This window comes from Lacerta agilis, chromosome 4, assembly GCF_009819535.1.
Source record: "Lacerta agilis isolate rLacAgi1 chromosome 4, rLacAgi1.pri, whole genome shotgun sequence".
In the NCBI taxonomy this organism is placed as follows: Eukaryota; Metazoa; Chordata; class Lepidosauria; order Squamata; family Lacertidae; genus Lacerta; species Lacerta agilis.
The window spans coordinates 81387406-81406720 of record NC_046315.1 but is presented as its reverse complement, the minus strand read 5'-3'; the positions used below and the strand labels follow the sequence as shown (position 1 = coordinate 81406720).

Below are 19315 nucleotides of genomic sequence, written 5' to 3'. Positions count from 1 at the left end.
ACTCTTTTTTTCAAGCTACCCATGGCAGCCTCTGTTAGTGACTACAGTTGTTTACTGTCATATAGTAAAAGTTTTGCTCTTGTTTTAAGCCACGGGAACTATCTACAAAATAGTTTGTTTTTTTGTTTTTTATCTGTGCTGAGCTTCAAAAATGTGACACATGCAGCTTCTGAGATAGGAGGGACATGTGTTGTGGACTTTAATTCATTATTTATTGCATGTTAAACTGAATGATGTCCTTTACTCCACTCCCTTTATATTTCCATTTCCTCATTATTTTGTTGCATGCGTGTATGTAATATATTCTAAAATAAAAAGTTTTAAAAAAGAAAGTCGGATTGCATTTTTGATTGTGGTCTGTTCCGTGCAAAGATTACTAGGTAGTGGAAAGATTAGTCTTTTGTCTAACATTGAGGTCTATATTACAGAAATGCTGCTAGATCAGACCAAAGGCCTATCTAATTCACCATTCTATTTCCTACAGTGGTCAAACTGGTGACTGTGGGAAAACCCTTGATCTGGCAATTGCCTTCTAATGTTGTGCTTGAGTGACTGGTATTCAGAGACATACTGTTTCTGGTCCTGGAGCTAGTCTATAGCTATCATAACAAGTAGCCATTGATATCCTTATTCTCCAATAAAAAATCTTGCTAATTTAGCAATATTTAGGAAAACTGTGTTTTGTAGGCGTGGTAATCGTTTGTTGTCAAGTTATTCCATTTCAAATGTGATATTTGGACATTTCTGACCGTAATATCTGTGATGTAAGTTTTGCTGAAGATTCCAAAATGAGCTTTGACTATATGAAAGATTCTTAGCCTTCAGTTTGGAATATTAAAATTAAATCTGGCCATAAATGAACTGTTTATCTGCAGTAATTAACTCCCCCACCCCTTGCTAGGGCATGCATTTACTCGGCTTATGTTTCAAACTATGCCCACAAAATATCTGACGGGACCACCTTTCTATAGGCAGATCAGGCCAGACTGAATATATTGTGTAATATATTCTGCATTACTCTTCCTGTAATCAACTGTGGATAGATTGATCTGTCCATTTCATAATAATTTAGGAGATCAGATGCTTTGGGAATTAAATAGCTGCTGGATGACATAGACATGGCTCACTTTATATGCACTAGCTGTATCAAGATGATAGTTATGAACTACTTTTAAAACCTTAAACAGTGTCAACTGCCAAGGGACTTTTTAACCTAAATGATTTGGGGAACTTGACATTTTGAAGTTCTGAGAACTTGGCTTTTCTGAACATTTATATTTAACTTGCTCTTGAATTGTCTGGGGGTTTTGAATTGTATGACTGGCAAACTGGTGGTGCACCGGGTAGAGGGTTAAGCCCCCACTCCCTACTTGTGACACCACCCCCCCTGAAAGATCCACCCCAGCTGCAGCAAGACTTTTAATAATCCTGCCACCAGAAGCTTTTTTTTAAGCTTAATTTTGTTGTGGGGAGTGGGCAAGGGGAAGAGGCTACAAGCCAGATGTTAGGCGGGGCTGCAGGATGCATCTGGCCCTTAGGCCAGAGGTTTGCCACTCCTGGTATAAAGGCATTATGGTATTGGGAGTTTCATTTTTAGTCGCTTTGCTAATGCTAAGGTGGGATTCACATTTTTTTGCAGCTGCTGCGATTTTATTTTATTGGCTACCCACCCAGGACAACCAACGTCGGTTTCCTTGTTGGTCAGCATCAGCTCAGACTCCATTAGTGTACATATGAAATTAGGAGATTTTGCCCCACTGTATTTCGTTGTACTCTTACTTTGAACTGTGTTTGTCATTTTATTGCCTACTCCCCCAGTTCAGAGAAATCATTTTGGGAATCTCGGCAGTCACCTTTTTCTTTTCTCCTTGAATCATTTGAGGTCATCAGCAAACCACACTGCTCACCCCTGCATAACTCAACACCATTTTATAAGCAAGTTAAACAGGCCAGTCCCAATACAAATCCTTTTTACATGTTTCCATTTTGACTACTGCCGATTTATTCCTGCTCTCTGTTTCCTGTTCTCTAATCAGCTACAGATTCATAAGAGGACCAGTACCCTTAGCCCAGGCATAGGCAAACTCGGCCCTCCAGATGTTTTGGGACTACAATTCCCACCATCCCTGACCACTGGTTCTGTTAGCTAGGGGTGATCGGAGTTGTAGTCCCAAAACATCTGGAGTCCACCTGCCTCTTGAGCCATATGTCGGCCTTTGATTTCACATTGGTAGTCAGTATTTCAAAACAGCACTTGTTTTCAAATTAGCTGTACTGCAGAACTTTTGTTGGGGCCAATATGGTGTTGCTTAAGTACTGTCCTAAACTGGAAAGCATTTGTGAGTCATGACGAGTGTGTTGGAAACTTAGAGTAACGAAATTGTCCCTTGGCTTCCTGACGTTTGCTCACAGAAGGCAAAGGGAAGAAGGCTGAACGAAATGATGGGACAGTCTTTTTTCACATGCCTGGCAACCGGTTTTGGCTGTCATTCATTACTTCTTCCCTTTTTCATGCTCAGTGGAATGTGGATGATTCTAGCTGAATTGTTAAATCTTCCATTTAAGCAAAAGGAGTGCAAATGGGCATCTCTGTCCTATAGCATGTCAGCACAGAATGTCTGTTTGATTTATCGGAAGTGAAAACAAAGCCACAGCCACTTCCTTTTTTCTTTGTGGTTTAGTGTTGAGATGGGAGGGTGCAGACCACTAGACAGCGATGTGTATTTCAAATGAGGACATTTGACAATGCCACTCCAAGAGAAAAAGAAGGGTTTAAAAAAAAAAATCATGTGCCAGATTTTATGCACGGTGCGAAGGGTCCTCTGCTTACACCATAACAATATTGATCTCTGCTCTAGGACAGTTTAGCTACCCTATTAAAAAAAAATTAGTAAACCCCGAAGAGAATACAAAATATGACTCCACCTCATTTAGCTTGCTGACTAATTAATTGGTTAGGCTCTTGCCTGAATATATATCCTTGCAACCTTTTTAGTTTGTGCATTAAGATTCCAGGATAATGCTGTAATATAGTTCATTTAGAAAGCAATTGAACTGTAAAAAGATCCTCACACAGTCCATCTTAAGTCAGAAGAAAAACAGTGGGTTTTTTTTTTAATAGAAAGAAAAACAGCTTGAATTTGCATGTGTTTAGCTTCTTGGGTGATAACATGAACTAGCAGAAGAGGAAGTTCTGAGTGTCAAAGAAAGTAATAAAGCCAATCAAACACCACTAATTAGGCAAAAATGCTCGATAGGGCAAATGGAAATAGGTATAGCGCACCATCTCCTTTTGTGGTTTTAAGACACTTTAGAGGTAGAGGTAGAGGGACCCCTGACCATTAGGTCCAGTCGTGTCCGACTCTGGAGTTGCGGCGCTCATCTCGCGTTACTGGCCGAGGGAGCCAGCGTACAGCTTCCAGGTCATGTGGCCAGCATGACAAAGCTGCTTCTGGCGAACCAGAGCAGCGCACAGAAACTTTACACCAGTATAAATACATCAGTATTGATGTTGCACTGTATCAGCATATGGATCTTAGGCAACATCCACACACACACACACACACACACACACACACACAGAGAGATTATTTTCTCTTTTTACCAAAGTAGAGTTGAGAGTGAATGTGATGCATCTTCATCATGCCACATTAGACTCCAAGGAGGAAATGAACACTGTCTCAGACACAAGCTATGCCTCTCCCCACAATGTGTTATATGTGTAAGATCGTATCTCTTCTGAGAAAAGAAAAATGCATGCTGCTCTTGTGCTGGTCGCATCTTACACATGGACAAAATGAGTGGAAGAAAGAGGCTGTTCATCTCTACTATCATAGTATTTGTTCCGGGAGAAAACAAGACTTTCCTGTCCTAAAACACGACAGTTAAGGCACTTGCTTAACAAAAGAGCCTGGCCCTTTTGCCAACACCAATGTTTCGATTTTCTTGAGGCAAATATCCACTCACCTGGCCAAGTGGGTAGCTTAGTTGCAGTTCCAAGCAGAAAAAAACTTATGCTGAATGAATACCCATTACACATAGGCAATGGTGATATTGCCAAAGAGGGGCCAATCTCTGAATTACTAGAAGTTTCAGCAGGTAAATAAACCACCACCCTGACTTGAAATTTTCCTATCTATATCTGCCATCTCCCATACCCTTTTCATCCCCCAAAAATATTCTTGAGGTATGTATTAGTTTCTAAAAACATCTGCCTGATTTAAGATAAGAAAATAATGTAATTGTAGTAAAAAATCAGGCATTTATTAATTTGGACAAGCAATATCAACCTGTTGGATGATGTAACTTCTTTCTTTGCTATGTTGTAATGATTAAACAGTTATGACTTAGATGGAGGAAAATTACCTTTTCTGGAGCAAATGGGGCCTGTTGTGTTTGCATAGAGAAATGGGTGATTTGTGCCATTAGTAAACATATTCCTTGTGAAGTTCCCAAGTAGAGTCTGCTGTGGAATAGATAACTAATTTCCCTCCTAATTTCTCATATTTCCTGCCCACATTTAGTTGGACAGTTATTCAAATAGGTGGTTCTTCTTTGTATTACTTGCCAGAACAACCATATTCTTTGTGATATACTTGTGCTTCAGTGAAATCTGGAACCATGTGTGAGACAAGATTCGTCATCTTTGGAGTTTTGCTTTCACATTAAAAGTAACAACCTTTTGAAATTCATATCCGGTTATGAGGTATGATGTGTCACTAAAGCTAATTGTTCAGATAAATGCTATCCAAATCTTGCTAGTCAATATGGAATTCTGATAGCTGCATATTAAGAATTGTTGATTATTTTTGCTTTCAGATTTCTGGAATGTGCTACAGCAGCAGTGTGCTAAAAGTGTACCATGTACTTTGTGTACCTAGTGGTGTGGCAAGAATATTTGCTTGGACTCTTGAACCAATTTTCTCATCTGTGGAGCCATCCAGTGAGATAAGAGTTGGAATGGGAGCAACTGTGGACATACAGAGGCAACAAAGAATGGAGCTATTGGACAGGCAAATCTTGATGTCTCAGTTTGCTCAGATGAGGCATCAAAGACAGCAGCAGGTAAAGAAAATACCATTTTGCCTGGGGGATTTAGCTTATTTGTGGAGCGTAATTTGTTTTATCTAGATCGAGGGGCGCACAAGCATCCTTGAAGCAGCCCCCAAAAGAGTCAAGGCTTTCTATGCATTTGAAATCATTGCAAATCTTCAAGGATACTTGAGAAGTACCTTCCACAATGTCCCCTTTCCTCTGCCCCAAGACTCCCTAGAAATGTGTGTTGGTGTAGGGGCGTGGCAGAGTGTGGTGGTGGTGGTGGGGTCTCCCTGACAGAGCTTCTTTTCCTCCTAGAGGCTGGACTTGGAACTAAAGGGCTCAGCAGCCACAGCAGTGGGGGGGAAATGCATGTGCTGTTCCCACTAAGGTGAAAGCAGCTGTTTGTGGGAGTAGACATTTTGCGTAGCAGATCTGTGTTTGCATAATTTAAGGTTAACCTGCCTGTGTATCTATAGGTACTTAGAAATATCTATAGTTAAGGCTGAGATGAAGGGCTGCTTTTCTAAGCTTTGGATTTGAAATTTGGCACGCCAGGTGCAAAAAGAGATAGTGAAACTAGGGGTGACTATTTCAGGGGGCAAAAGTTTGTGGATATTTGTTGAGAGGGCTATATTTTGGCTCAGAGATTTGACAGCAGAGCTCCTTTCAGTGGCTGGCCTGTAGTTGATACTGTGCACCCCACACCCAGTAGTACCTCTGAAATGAATCTAGCCTATGATGTAGCAAGGGGCATTGTTGGAGGAAAATAGCTAAGGGCCCCACCAAGCATTCTCCAAGTGGCTCTTGACCCTGCAGGAAGTGGTAGAGAGGGCCCCCTAAGTGGACTCTCTCAGGTCTTTAATGATTTTTCCCCCTTTCCCTCATTCAAAGAGGTAGAAGAATTAAGACTAGTTGAAACATATAAGAAACATATGATAAAAAGTTAATAGGTCTAAATACCTTATGCAAATATAAGTACACCCAAAAACATGACCAGCAACATATGTTCAACTTGATTGCGTATGGCCTGCAGATGCCACAGTTGTAATATAAAATAGACCTCTCCATTATTCATTTCCATTTTATTGTGCACAATTTGCATTGATGGTGCTTAATTTTTCTTTCCCCATTGCATGATATTAGGCCAATATGGACTGAGAACCCTCTCCTGTTATCTGTTATCTGTCATCTCTTGATATAAGTGGCATGACATTCAAAGAGGGGCATGAGCAAGACCCACATATTTTTGACTAGCCCAAACTTGGAGGGAAATTTGTGCCTTCAGTGGGTCAGACTATACCCTGGAGAAGCTGCCAGAATTGATAGGTTTGCATAAACTTTTTTTGAGGGCAGTGTCTTCTGCAATGTTTGTATCAAGGTGGTGAAACCGCCTACACACTTCTCCTTACAAATACATTTCCTGGGGGCCCTTCTTTAATTTGCTCAATTTTCCAACGTTCTCCCTCCCACTGACTGTCTTGACCAACAGTGTTCTTTCCAGTAGGAACCAAGATCTAAATGAAAGCAGGGATATGAAAAGTAAGATTGCCATAGCAACTGCACACAACCCCTTTAACATGAAGGAATATTTGTGAAACTCTGGCAAGGTGTTTAAATTGGTTGATTTATTTTCTCCCTCTATAAACATTGTCTGTATTATTCCATTATTGGTTAACAATCTGTCTGCATTTCTATTGTGAGATATATAAGCTTTAAGTTAGTTTGGAAAAACTGGTTCAACAGTGATTGTCTGTTTTTTAGACAAAGGTCATATGATCAATCTGTTCCCAAGCTTTGTGTTTGGTTCGAAATAAAAACAGTGATCAGACACTTTCCATCTTGGCTTTACTAGGTTGCTTTGTAAATATATAAATCCATGGCATACAGCATACAAATCAATATGGCTAACCTGATCCAAAACACACACACACCCCACTCACACATGAAAACAAAGACCACCACAGCCAATCACAAATGAACAACCACACCCTAGGCCGGGGGTCAGCAACCTGCGGCTCCGGAGCCGCATGCGGCTCTTTTACATGGCTGCCGCGGCTCCGGTGCTCCGGGGCGGATACGCCTGCCCACTTCTCCAGCTGGCAGCGACCGCCCTCCAGCTGGCCGGCGGCCCGCCCTCCAGAGGCTGAGGGCGCTGCTCAGGGGCATACCCAGGATCACCTGGCCTTGAACAGCAGGGCTCGGAGGCGGTGGGGACGCAGTAGAGGTGGTGCAGCTCAGCCGAGGGCTCTGGCGGGGAGCGCGCCTGAGGCGCGCACGCTCCTTCGGGAAGAGATGGAGCTAGGCGAGCGGGAGGGGGAACTTTGAAGACCCCGCCTCCGCCTCCGAAGCAGGCGCCCATGGGAGAGGCCGCCCCCCGAGCCTGCCTGGCGGGACCAACCCTGCCCAGCTCCGGGAGTCTTCCTAGCGTGGGAGGTGGCCTTGGGGCGGACAGGGGAGCTCCGGGGTCGGCGGGTATGTGGGACCCCACGGCATCCAGAGGCAGCTGGGAGGCGGGACGGGATGGGGGCAGGAAGGGGGCCTTCAGACGCGTCCCCGCACGGGCACTGGAGGCCAGGACTCTTCGGCTGGGTCGTGGGACCGCGGGGGAGGGCTGGCCGCAGTTCCTCTCGGAAGGCTGCTGGCTGCTGCGTCGAGGCGATTACGAGGTAGGCAGCTGCGGGCTGGGCCAGGGGTGGCGGGTGGCGGGCAAGGGGGGAGCCCTCTTTTTAAAAATGGTCGAGGAAGCGGCGCCTGTTTCCCTGCCGCTGCCTCCTTCGCTCCTGGTTCCGCTCGCAGCCTCAGACCGCACTCTCGCTGGCGCGCGTCTCTCTCCGCCCCGGAGCAAGGCCGGGACGTTTTGCAGTTTTTCCTCTGTCCTGAGTGTGTGTTAGGGGAGCCTTGACAAAGCACCTGTTGGCGTGGAAGAGAGGAGTCCTAACTTGGATCTGTGTTCATGTGCAAAATCTATCGCCATTGTCATTAAGGGGGCAGGGAACTCCCCTAAAAAGGTTTGAACACTACGAACTACTACAGCCACCTGTATGCAAGTCAGCACAAACATCACAGGCTTCTCTGGTGCAATTCTGTGCTTTATTTAGCAAGAGAGGAGGTTGGAAGAGGTGAACATAGCCTCTGGTCTGGAATATTAAGGGTAAAAGACACTAAGATTATTGTAAAAGCCAGCAGTCTTCAATAAGACATGGGACAAACATTTAACACAAGTGTGCAGTTGAGGACTCATTTTTTTAAAAAAACAACAACAAATCAAATATTTGTATGCTGTTGCAACCCAACTTGGATCAGGCTGTGACCTGGTAGTGGTCCCCAGGGTGGATAAAAATGAATGATTTAAACAAATAAATAAATAAATAAATAAATAAGGATATTTTTTTATTTAAATCGGATTTTTTTATTTAAATCGGATTTTTTTAAATTTAAATCAGATTTTTAAAAATAAAATGCAGTGTTATATTTGTTTTAAATGTCGCAATGGTTTTGCGGCTCCCAGTTTTTTTCCCCCTTCGGAAATGGGTCCAAGTGGCTCTTTTGGTCTTAAAGGTTGCAGACCCCTGCCCTAGGCCAACCCCAACCACTCTCACCACCAAAGGAACACAAGCAAACAAAAGAGATCCTGCACAAGCAACGCTGACATCAAACCCTACATATATTAAGTAAAATAGAAACATTGTCACTCGACCCCACCCCTACCCATCTTTCCCCCTTTTCTTCCTAATTTCTCAACAAATGCAACTGATTTGTAAAAATGATACATGTAAAAAATATGAGAGAGAGGCATTGCACATATTTTTGTAAATCAAGAAATCTTTAATAAAAATACTTTTTTAAAAAATCCATGGCATGGCAGCATTTGGTATCATCCAATCTCAAAAGTTATCATAGAGTTTGAAAAACCACAGAAAATGGGAACCAGAATGATAAAGAGATTGTTTTGGGGGCTTCTTCATTTAGAAAACTGAAAAGAGGCCATAACAAGTGGTGATGAAGAGACAAAGTAGATGTTTGGAATTAAAAATTCAGGAGCTTTCCCTCTGATTTCCTGGACTTATATTTCTGCAATTTGGCAGGCAGCATCAGCCCAAGAGGAGCTACTATTATATCTGTAGGTTTCATCCAATTCTGCCTAACAGAAGAATGTTATAGCCATTTTGTTATTTCCTCATAATAGTGAATGGGGAAACGTGAAGTGTTGGATTTTTCAAACTGGGATTCAGACCCAATCAGTCCAAACCAAATTGGGCTGTTTTCTGAAGCACTGAATCGGGGCCTGAAGTGAATAGTGTTGTCTCAGTATATCCTTATTTTTTTACTTTGTTCGCTAAGGGATCCATGCTCCTATCTAATGCTAAAGCATATATTTGTCCTCATTTGTTAAATTTTCAAATAGAGGAGCAAATCCAGCTGCACAATGTCTCTTCCCCATTCCAGGCCTATGATGTGGGGACTGGCCATTATGCTACTCATGGTGAATTTGGGAAAGTGTGAGTAGCACACTTAAGAATAAAATCTGGTTGGCTTCATGATCTAGGAAGGCTCTACAAAAGGTTAGTGATATGTGGACAGCTGTTCAAAGCTCCTGGCTGGAAGTCTGTTATTTGGTCACTCCATTAGGGTTGTTCCCTATTTTAATATGAAGAAGAGATTTGAGGAGTTATTTCCACAGACTTGAGACTTAAGGTTCATGAATATCTGTTGCCTTATTCAGAGAACCGTCACCCTTTCCTTAGGAACTGATGTGTAATGGTTTGGTTCACATGACACATTAAACCAGGGGTCCCCAAACTAAGGCCCGCGGGCCGGATCCGGCTCACATGAGCCACTTATCCAGCCCCTGATTTCCAGCACACTTCCGGGTCTGTGGAGGCCCATGTGCACGCGCACAAGCCATTTCTGGTGTTGCGCCGCACCAGAAGTGTGCCGGAAATGCCGCATGCGCACAAGCTATTTCCGGTGCCGCGCCACGCTGAAAAATGCAAATACGCGCGCGTATGGGCGCACTTTTCCCCGCCCTCTGGCCCGCCACGCAATCGGTGCCAGAAGAATCGGACCGAGGCCAGGTAAGTTTGGCAACCCCTGCATTAAACCATATTTGAAAATAATACATGCTGTTCAATCATGCCCACTTTGCTCCCTCCCGCCTTTCCCCAGCCAGGAGGAAACAAACTGCAACACGGGCTTAGCATTACGTGTGAACAAGCACTTTTTTTTTTTGTTTCCCTCCAAGCAAAGCGTGAGCAGAAACCAAGGCTGTTTCTTCACCTAGGACTTGTGGTTTGTTTGAGGGAAATGAACTGTGAGCACTTGTTCACACATAATGCTAAGTCCAGTGCGGTAGTTGCAGGAGCATCAAACCATTGTTTACTTTAACTATCACGACGTTCGAACTGCCTCAACATCTTTTTGTGTCAACCTACTGTCGGTTGGAGCAGTCATTTGACCAATTTTTGTTTTGTTTTGTTATAACGATGTTTTCTTTCATTATTAACTTATGTGTAGAAAAATAACAGGAACGAGTTAATGGCCACAAGTTTGTTCTTTTTTCTTTAGCACCGTTATCCCGTTTTTGTTCTTCTTTCCCATCGATATCATGCCCCTTTCTAGAATCACTGCAAAGCCATCATAGGGCAAGGGAGGTGTGGGAAGTGGTTGGTTTTTTTTTAATGCCTGATTTACCAGCAGTACCCCAGCCTGACAACTCTGTCACCTGTAGCTAAGCATGCCAGCGATAAAATCAGTTTCTCAAACACTCCTCCTACCCTTGTTTCCTTTATATTAACTGATCATATGGTGGTAAATGAAGGTCACGGTTCAGAGGATGTTTCACAGGCACAGGAAGGGGAGCATTTGATGTCTCAATAATAAGAATAAATAGTTTGGATTTGTATAGTATCCTGTTTAAACAGCATCTCGCACTGAGATGCGTCTTGCATGAACATGGTCCATCTTTAATCAGCAGGTCAGCAAATATACCTTGTTGCCCAGGCTTTCGAGGAGTTGAGGGTTTAGTTGACTCCACCCAATGTACTGCATTGGCGCACTGCTGTGTTTCTGGTGATTTTAGGTTCTGTAGTCCTTATACTTTTTTATCTTTTATGTAACCTGCCCTATATTCTTTGGGTGAAGGGCGTGCAGTTGACATACATTATCTCAGGAAATCATACACCAACCCTGTAAGAGGCTAAGAGATAGTGGCTTTCCAAAGAGTTCAAGGCAGAGGCAAGTTTAGAACTTCTGGGTTCAAAATGTTCCTTATTTGTTTTTAAGACTCAAATAACCTGCTAAAATGATAATATGACACAAACTGCCTTCTCTTTTGTAATTTAAAATTGTCTGTTCATAGAAGTAAGGCTATCTTAGCTGGGGCACACACATTTTGTAATTATTTTTCTGAAGAAACTCAACTGGCCATTTCCTCCTTCTTCCCCCCTCCTCATTTTTAAGATATTTGTAAAGCAAATTTTATTCTAGGGGGCTTTTTGCCTTTCAGAATGCTAGACAGTTGAAGTGAAGTTAATATATGTTAGTCATGTTCTCGAAGCGACTGGCATGAGTTTGGCCAAACTGCGGGAGGCAGTGAAAGATAGGGGTGCCTGGCGTGCTCTGGTCCATGGGGTCACGAAGAGTCGGACACGACTGAACGACTGAACAACAAAGTCATATATTATATTTTTTAATTTTATTGCTTGTTATTATTTATTAAATTTATATACCACCCTTCACCAAGAGATGATTAATTCATTTGATTCCTACCCTGCTTTCTTGGAAGACACAAGCCCACAATGCAGAAATACATAAAATTAACCAATACAGTTAAAAACCTGGTGTCGTAATAGAGTTCCTGAAATCAGTAATGCGCAGGATTAGAGGACAATCATCTCCTTGGAAAGAAAGGCAACTGCTGTTCTTAGCAGTTCTCTCTCTCTCAAAAAAAAAAAAAAAACTGTTTTAAAAAAATCACCTGCTCACCAACTCATAAAAATCTTCATAGAGCTATAAAGAAAAAGGTGACAGAGGTAAGAACAGAATTGGTATATTTACAGCACAGACCTATGCATCTTTCTTCAGAAGTAAGACCCATTGTGTTCAGTGGGTCTTTTCCCCAGAACAGCGTGTAGGATTGCAGCCTTTATGTAGTCTCTTTTTCTTAGTGCTAAATAAGAGGGATATTCGTCTTCCGTTAATTCTGCACAGCTGCAGAGAGCGATAGGAACTGATTTTGCTCATCTTTACTAATGACTTGTAATTTTACTCATCTCTGAAAGCTGCTGGAATTTTTGAAATGAGGCAGGCTATTAAAGCTCCAAATTAACCAGCTGTTCTTCACAGTAGAGAAAATAGAAAGGCACTAATTGAACTTAAGAGAACAGAGGTTTCTGTGCTGCTCATTTCCAAGTTATTTTCGGGCTATCCGAATGGGGTGGAGAGAGACAGACAGACACAAGAACACACACACACTGTGGGGGGGGGGGTTTCAAGTCTTTCTTACTTTGGGGGGAGGGAGCGTTCATTAAATTGTGATGTACGCAGCACCCACCAGTAACCTGGCGCTAATATACCACACTGTTAGCATGACTATTCCTAATTATTTTAGTGTTACTTCAGTAATATTTATCTCAAATCCTCTCAAAGCTCTATGCATTAGGTCATTATTATTTCTCTTTCAAAGATGGAGAGCACTAAATGACTATGGCTGTGTTTGCACATCCTAGTAAACCATAGTTAACCGTTTACCATGCATGAGCTAATCACAGCTGAACTAGAGATTAGGGTTTGTTTCACTTCAAGCACACTATTATTGGTGAGCCAAGAAGAAACTTTGGGTTGTCATTGTGGTTTGTTCAGAGTGAAACAAACTATGATCACTAGCTCGGACAGAACACCCAGCTGGGAATTGTGGATTTTTCCTCTGTGTTAGTAAAAAGGAACAAAACAGCCCAGATAGGTGCATTAATGGTAAACAATTAACTCTGTGATGTGCAAAGTACTTTGTCATACAGTGGTACCTCTGGTTACGAACTTAATTCGTTCCGGAGGTCCGTTCTTAACCTGAAACTGTTCTTAACCTGAGGTACCACTTTAGCTAATGGGGCCTCCTGCTGCTGCCGTGCCACCGCAGCGCAATTTCTGTTTTCATCCTGAGGTAAAGTTATTAACCCGAGGTACTACTTCCGGGTTAGCCAAGTCTGTAACCCGAAGTGTTTGTAACCCGAGGTGTTTGTAACCCAAGGTACCACTGTATCTGCCAACCTAATGCCCTGGTGATGCTGACGTGATGGCATCCATGTTTTGTCCCCCTGTGGCATGTGGCATAGTTAGGATTATGTGAGCCTACAAACAAGGCGAAGCAAGTTTTAAGATTAGGCCATGCATTTTTAAAAAAAAAGGCTGAAAAGGAACATTAAGTTACGGTACTTTTTAATTCAGACAAGCCATTAGACAGCAGAGGGAAGAAAAATCACCACCCAAAGGAAAACAAAAACAATCAAAGTAGACAAAAATAGATTCCTTTTAAGAAGGAACCTTGCTGAGAAACACGACTGATAGGCTCAGCAGGAAGGAAACCACATTCCTATAGAAACAGGAAAGGAAGGAATCTTGTCACAATTCTAAGAGGAAGGGAGAATAAACCCAGTCCGCCCCTGAGATATACATACGCACACCATGGGGAATAATTAAAACTAAGTTCTTTAAAATGATCAAATATTTTTCAAGGACCTTCTAATTAATGTAGACCAAAACTTGTCAGGTGCCAGTTCAGTGATGCAGATGCTAAAAATAACAGGAAGAGTTAAGGTAAGAAAATGGTTGAATACGTCTGCTTGCTTGCAAATCTGGGGGGGGGGGGGAATGGACACAGCAACTTTTAATGAGGTCAGATTTGCTAAAGAAGGGAAAGGAATTGCTGGTGCCACCTAGGTAGAAGTTGCTTCAGATTTATTTCTAGTAAATAGGCTCTTAAAACAACCGCAATGCCCTTATTTCCCCATAATGCCCAACGAAATCATGGTGTAGCATGAACAAGCAAATGCGTAGGCTCTCAGAGAGGAGATTGTGACCATTTTGCTCCTCCTCAGTCATTTTGCTGCTGCACTGATCTAAGCCATGATTTTGCCTTAGCTTGCCATCTGACCCTGAGCTTCCTTGCTTATGAATGAATGAATGAATGAATGAATTTATAATCTACATCAGGGGTCAGCAAACTTTTTGTGGGGGGCCGGACTATATTTTTTTGGGGGGGGGGGAATGAACGAATTCCTATGTCCCACAAATAACCCAGAGCTGCATTTTAAATAAAAGGACACATTCTACTCATGTAAAAACATGCTGATTCCCAGACTGTCCGTGGGCCGGATTGAAAAGGCGATTAGGCCGCATCCGGCCCCCGGGCCTTAGGTTGCCTACCCATGATCTACGCATTCATAAAAATACAGCAAGGCAGAATACAATATACACCAATATAAATCAACAAAGATATCCATAAACATTAAAAACATCAAAAAATACAGATTTTTTTAAAAAATTAAAAAAAATCATATTGTAAGTACCTGTGAAAAGAAAAGAAAAGTTTTCAAAAGATGTCTGAAGGAAGGGGTGGTGGTTCACAGGGCAGGGCTTACCACATCACAATGAAGTCTTAGACCCTGGTGATGATCAACCAAACCTCAGTCCCCCATCAGAGTCTTCTAATGATTGAGGTGGAACATAAGGAATCAGACAGTGCTTAGCTTTGCTAGACAAGCCATGAGCTGTAAACCATAGGCCAAACCTTGGTTACAACTTATGGTTTGTCTGGAGGAAGCTAAATGAGCCCCAGGTTTGGACAACACACTTAAGTCAAATTGTGGCTTAGCACAGCGTTTCAACAGAATGACCAGGGAAGAGCTAAGGGACTGCTATTATTATTAGTAACAGTAGTACTACTACTACTAGTAGTAGTTAGTCACTTTAACTTACAAATAACTGTGGCTTTGGGTGCGAATTTCATGTTACAGGCTTAGTTTCTATATGTAGAGAGGTCGTTAAGCCTGAATAACTGATGAATGTACAGACACATCAACATAGTAATGGTACTTGACAGGGTTTTATAATGGAGCGGTATATAAATTTTATGAAATAAATAGATGCTTCTTCTGGAGCACCTTAAAATCTGAAATTTGGTGCTCAAGTCTCCAGTTATCAGAATATTTTAAAAGAAGAACAGTTGTACATCTCTGCCTTGATCGGAAGGATATGAAGGTACCTCTGTACCAGCTAGAAAGCTGACATTTGGTATACACACAGACCAAGACACAATCATTACTAGAAAATTCTGAAGATAGCTCATTTTAGGGTTCGGAATTAGCAAGGCACCAGGCACATTTTGTACCTGAAGATTCTCTGGGCGGCTCCCAACAGAATATTAAAACAGAATAAAACATTAAAAACTTCCCTAAACAGGGCTTCCTTCAGGTGTCTTCTAAAAGTCAGATAGTTGTTGATTTCCTTGACATCTGATTGGAGGGCATTCCACAGGGCAGGTGCCACCACCGAGAAGGCCCTCTGCCTGGTTCCCTGTAACCTCACTTCTTGCAGTGAGGGAACTGCCAGAAGGCCCTCGGCACTGGACCTCAGTGTCTAGGCTGAACGATGGGGGTGGAGACACTCCTTCAGGTATACTGGGCCCTCAGAGCTAGCCCTCAGTGTATTAGTTCATGCTTATCAAAATAATAAATCAAGAGTGTTGCCAACCCCCTCCCCCAACAACTGTGACTAGGCATTCTGTTTTGGTGCCCACAACCCAGGTCCCAGGAGCCATGGGGACTTCTGAGCAGCTCCTGAAGCCAGCCAGAGCCAACTGCTCCAGGCTGCTGAGACTGCCGCTGCTGCATTTCCCGGGGACATTAGATGAAATCTGGGGACTTTCTGGGGATGGAATTTGTCCGGGGACTTATTCACAAATCTGGGGACTGTCCCCTGGAAACAGGGATGTCTGGTAACCCTACCCTAGCTATTCTATCCCACTTTAAAACACTGTTCACTTTACATGTAATGGTCAAAACTATGGAAATTTTATCTCATATTGCATGCCAGCCCTCCAGCATCAAACAAGCTGAAACAATATAGAATGGAATGTTTGACACTGAGACAAACATGAGTCAACCTTAGGATGGGAATTACCATTGGCAGTTAGGGATGTTAAGCTACTTTCAGAACACAAGGTTTATTTTGAGGTACATTTTACATCATTCTTACAAGTTTTCTGACCAGTCTTCATGTATTTTTCATTCCCCATTTTTCATTGCAAAATAAATTCAAAGCGGTTTACAAAAGAAAATACAACAAGTTAACAATAGAAACACTCTGAATGATTAAAATCAGTTTTCTACATTAAACCCAAGAGTGCAATAAAAGAAACAGGGATATAGATTTAATCCACACACTTAAAAGGTCTGTGAATTAATGATGATGATGATGATGATGATGATGTTCCACTCATACACATGAAGCTTAAAGGTAAGAATCCAGCCAACCTCTCTAGGGAGAGTGTTCTGCAAACTGGGTGTCACAATAGAAAATACCCTGCCTCACAGTCATGCTTCTGAATTTAGTGGGACGCATAGTGGGGCCTCCAACGAAGATGACATGGTGTAGACAGGATGATATGGAAAGAGGCAGTCCTTTAATGTCCTGGTCTCAAACCGTGTAATGCTTCATTTTGTGTGGCAGAGATTGATTTCCTCTTAAGCCATAATGGTCATTTTGCCAGTTTTGTGTTTAAATAATAGCAATTTTGGGGATATTCATTTACAGGGTGGAATGATCAACTGGAATCGGCTCTTTCCTCCTTTACGCCATCGACGGAATGCAAACTATCAGGATAATCACCAGACGGAGCATGAGTTGGTACCTCCGGCTGAGGTTTCTGAAGAACAGGTAAAAGGATATGTTTGATTGTGTTGGTGATGAGAAGAGCCAACATGTTTATATGGCGTATTACGCAATTCTGCTTAATTAAGGTCACTTCCATAGCTTTCCATGCTCCCTTCCTAGCACCGTAGTACCCAATCGGAGAACAGAAAGTTGATTATGGGAATTTTGCATTGTCTTTTCCCACTGTGGTTCTTGTCAGCCACAGGGAGCAGGTTTTTCAAAGCACGTGTAGGGACACAGAAATGCGCACACACAGCTGAACAGCAAAAGGTTCAATGGCCTTTCTTTCTTTCCTTTCTTACAAGCATTAGACTTGAAAGTGTACAGGCCAAAGATTGGAATTGCATGAGACAATTTTAGGAGGAGTGGGAGGCGAGTAGCACTTGGACCCAGCGGAGACCATGGATGCTGGGGTGGAGTGGGTGGGCTCACTGCTTGGTAGTGGAAAGAAAAGCAGGCTAGGAGCCAAATGGCAGTTGATAAGCTGCTGTGGGGGTTCCCTGACTCACCTGTCCCTCTGATTCATTTCTATAAATGGGTAAGAAAAAATGAAAACCAGGACTGTGACAAATACTGAACATTCTCTGTTCTTTAAAAGTACACATGCCATCAGTCTAGAAATGTTGATTCATTTAGAAATTCATTTTCTGATTTAAACATGTCCATTCCACCATGCAAAGCAGCAGGCCCATCTAGATCTTAACAGCAACAGCACTCCCTGAATAACTGCAATTAAATGCACACTGTTCATCAAAAGCCAGTGGCCCTTCTTCCTTTCGTTGTGAGCATTGGAGCTGGAACTGTGCACGTTACAATGACAACTTTGTTTACAGCGGGTTTAGTTAAGGGCCTTATTGAATGTGCCTTGGAAATACAGGTAGCACACCCATGATACATTTTTTAAAAGAGAAAAGGCATTCAGCGAGTCCTTATATGGTGCAGTCCAACATGGTTTTACATTTGCTTCCAACTGAGAACTTGGATAATGACAGCTTTATGGTGATAAGGAAGTAGATTCCAAGCTATGGAGAATCTTATTTTAAACAGTGTTTCCTCCAATTTCAAGGTTTTCGTACAGTGCATCTCTGAAACCAAATTCAAATGTTCCCTTTTTGAGGCAATACACTTCTCTGCTGGGACTATAGCTTCAGTTTAAACCAGGGCGGATGGGGGCAACCACTCCATGTGAAAATCTCACTGTCTCAGAACGTCGCACTTAAGAGAAAAGACCTGAAAACTAAGGCTGGGTTCTCACACTTTTCTGGTGGTGTGGTAACCACCTCAGTGCCTCCCTTCCCTTTTTACGAACAGTGAAAAGCCACAGATCACATTAGATAAGACTTCTCCTTTTCCCGCCATCAGCCTCCGGAAACTGGTTTAACACAGGCATGGACATTGGACAAGGAGCTGCAGAGTGGTTTCCTCCCATATGGCAGCCAAAGTCCTATCTTGTAGTATATTTACCTATTCTTAATGATTTTTTAAAGCATGCAATTATCTTGGCTGCTTAGCTGAAATTCCAGATAAATACCTCTTTTTGTCTCTTTCCTTTTCTGCTAGGTCGCACGGCTCATGGAAATGGGGTTTTCCCGATTGGATGCTCTGGAAGCTTTGAGGGCTTCAAATAATGACCTTAATATAGCCACCAACTTTCTGCTCCAGCACTGAGTAGTGCCTGCACGAAGGACTTGACCTTTCATGTCTGGTGTGCTGCCCAGAAGAAGACTTCAGCCATTTACAGGATAGACTTCTGAATGTCTAAATCCAGAAGAATAAGCTGACTCTTCACATGTGACATATCAGAGCAGAAATGATGGATGCCACTGGAAATATCTGACTCTTGAATGGTGATTTGTACTGGCCAGATTGCACTTGAAGAGTACTTTCAATCATACAAATAGGTTGTATTCAATATTTATTTTGACAAATTCTGTGGTTTCTTCCCCCCCCCCCAAAAAAAACCAACAACACAAAATCAGCATAAAATATATTACCATTCCTAATAACTAGGAACAGGAGAAAACAAAGAAGCACGTTCTATGGCTCTTTTTGCAAAGCAATACAGGCTTTCCAATCTTGCATCATTTTCCTTTTTCTAATCTTTAACATTTTTGAACATTTATTTCATCTCCTTTTTCACAGCTTTAAGAAATGTGAAGAATTACTTAGCCATGTGATTTCATTAAAGGGAGAGAGGACTCTGGTGTTCAGAGGAGTCTGTTAACATTTATGAAAAATGTTAATCTCCATTCTACCTTTCTCAACCTTTAAGTCATCCATGTATCTAAACAGGGATACTGTACTAAAAAAAATTAAGAGCAATATTGGCAAGTCACAGTAGATTGACCAA

The 19315-nt window shown here is 42.2% G+C and overlaps 1 protein-coding gene across 1 annotated transcript in view; it reads left to right on the top strand.

Moving 5' to 3' along the window:
- The window catches only part of UBAC2 (UBA domain containing 2), a 74033-nt gene extending 55118 nt beyond the window's left edge, over positions 1-18915 (top strand). The window contains exons 7-9 of the mRNA XM_033147822.1: positions 4819-5064; positions 16846-16968; positions 18526-18915. Coding sequence (XP_033003713.1) covers positions 4819-5064; positions 16846-16968; positions 18526-18633 — 477 coding nt within the window. The 3' untranslated portion in view covers positions 18634-18915. The remainder of the gene's footprint in view (positions 1-4818; positions 5065-16845; positions 16969-18525) is intronic.
- The last annotated feature ends 400 nt before the right edge of the window (positions 18916-19315 follow it).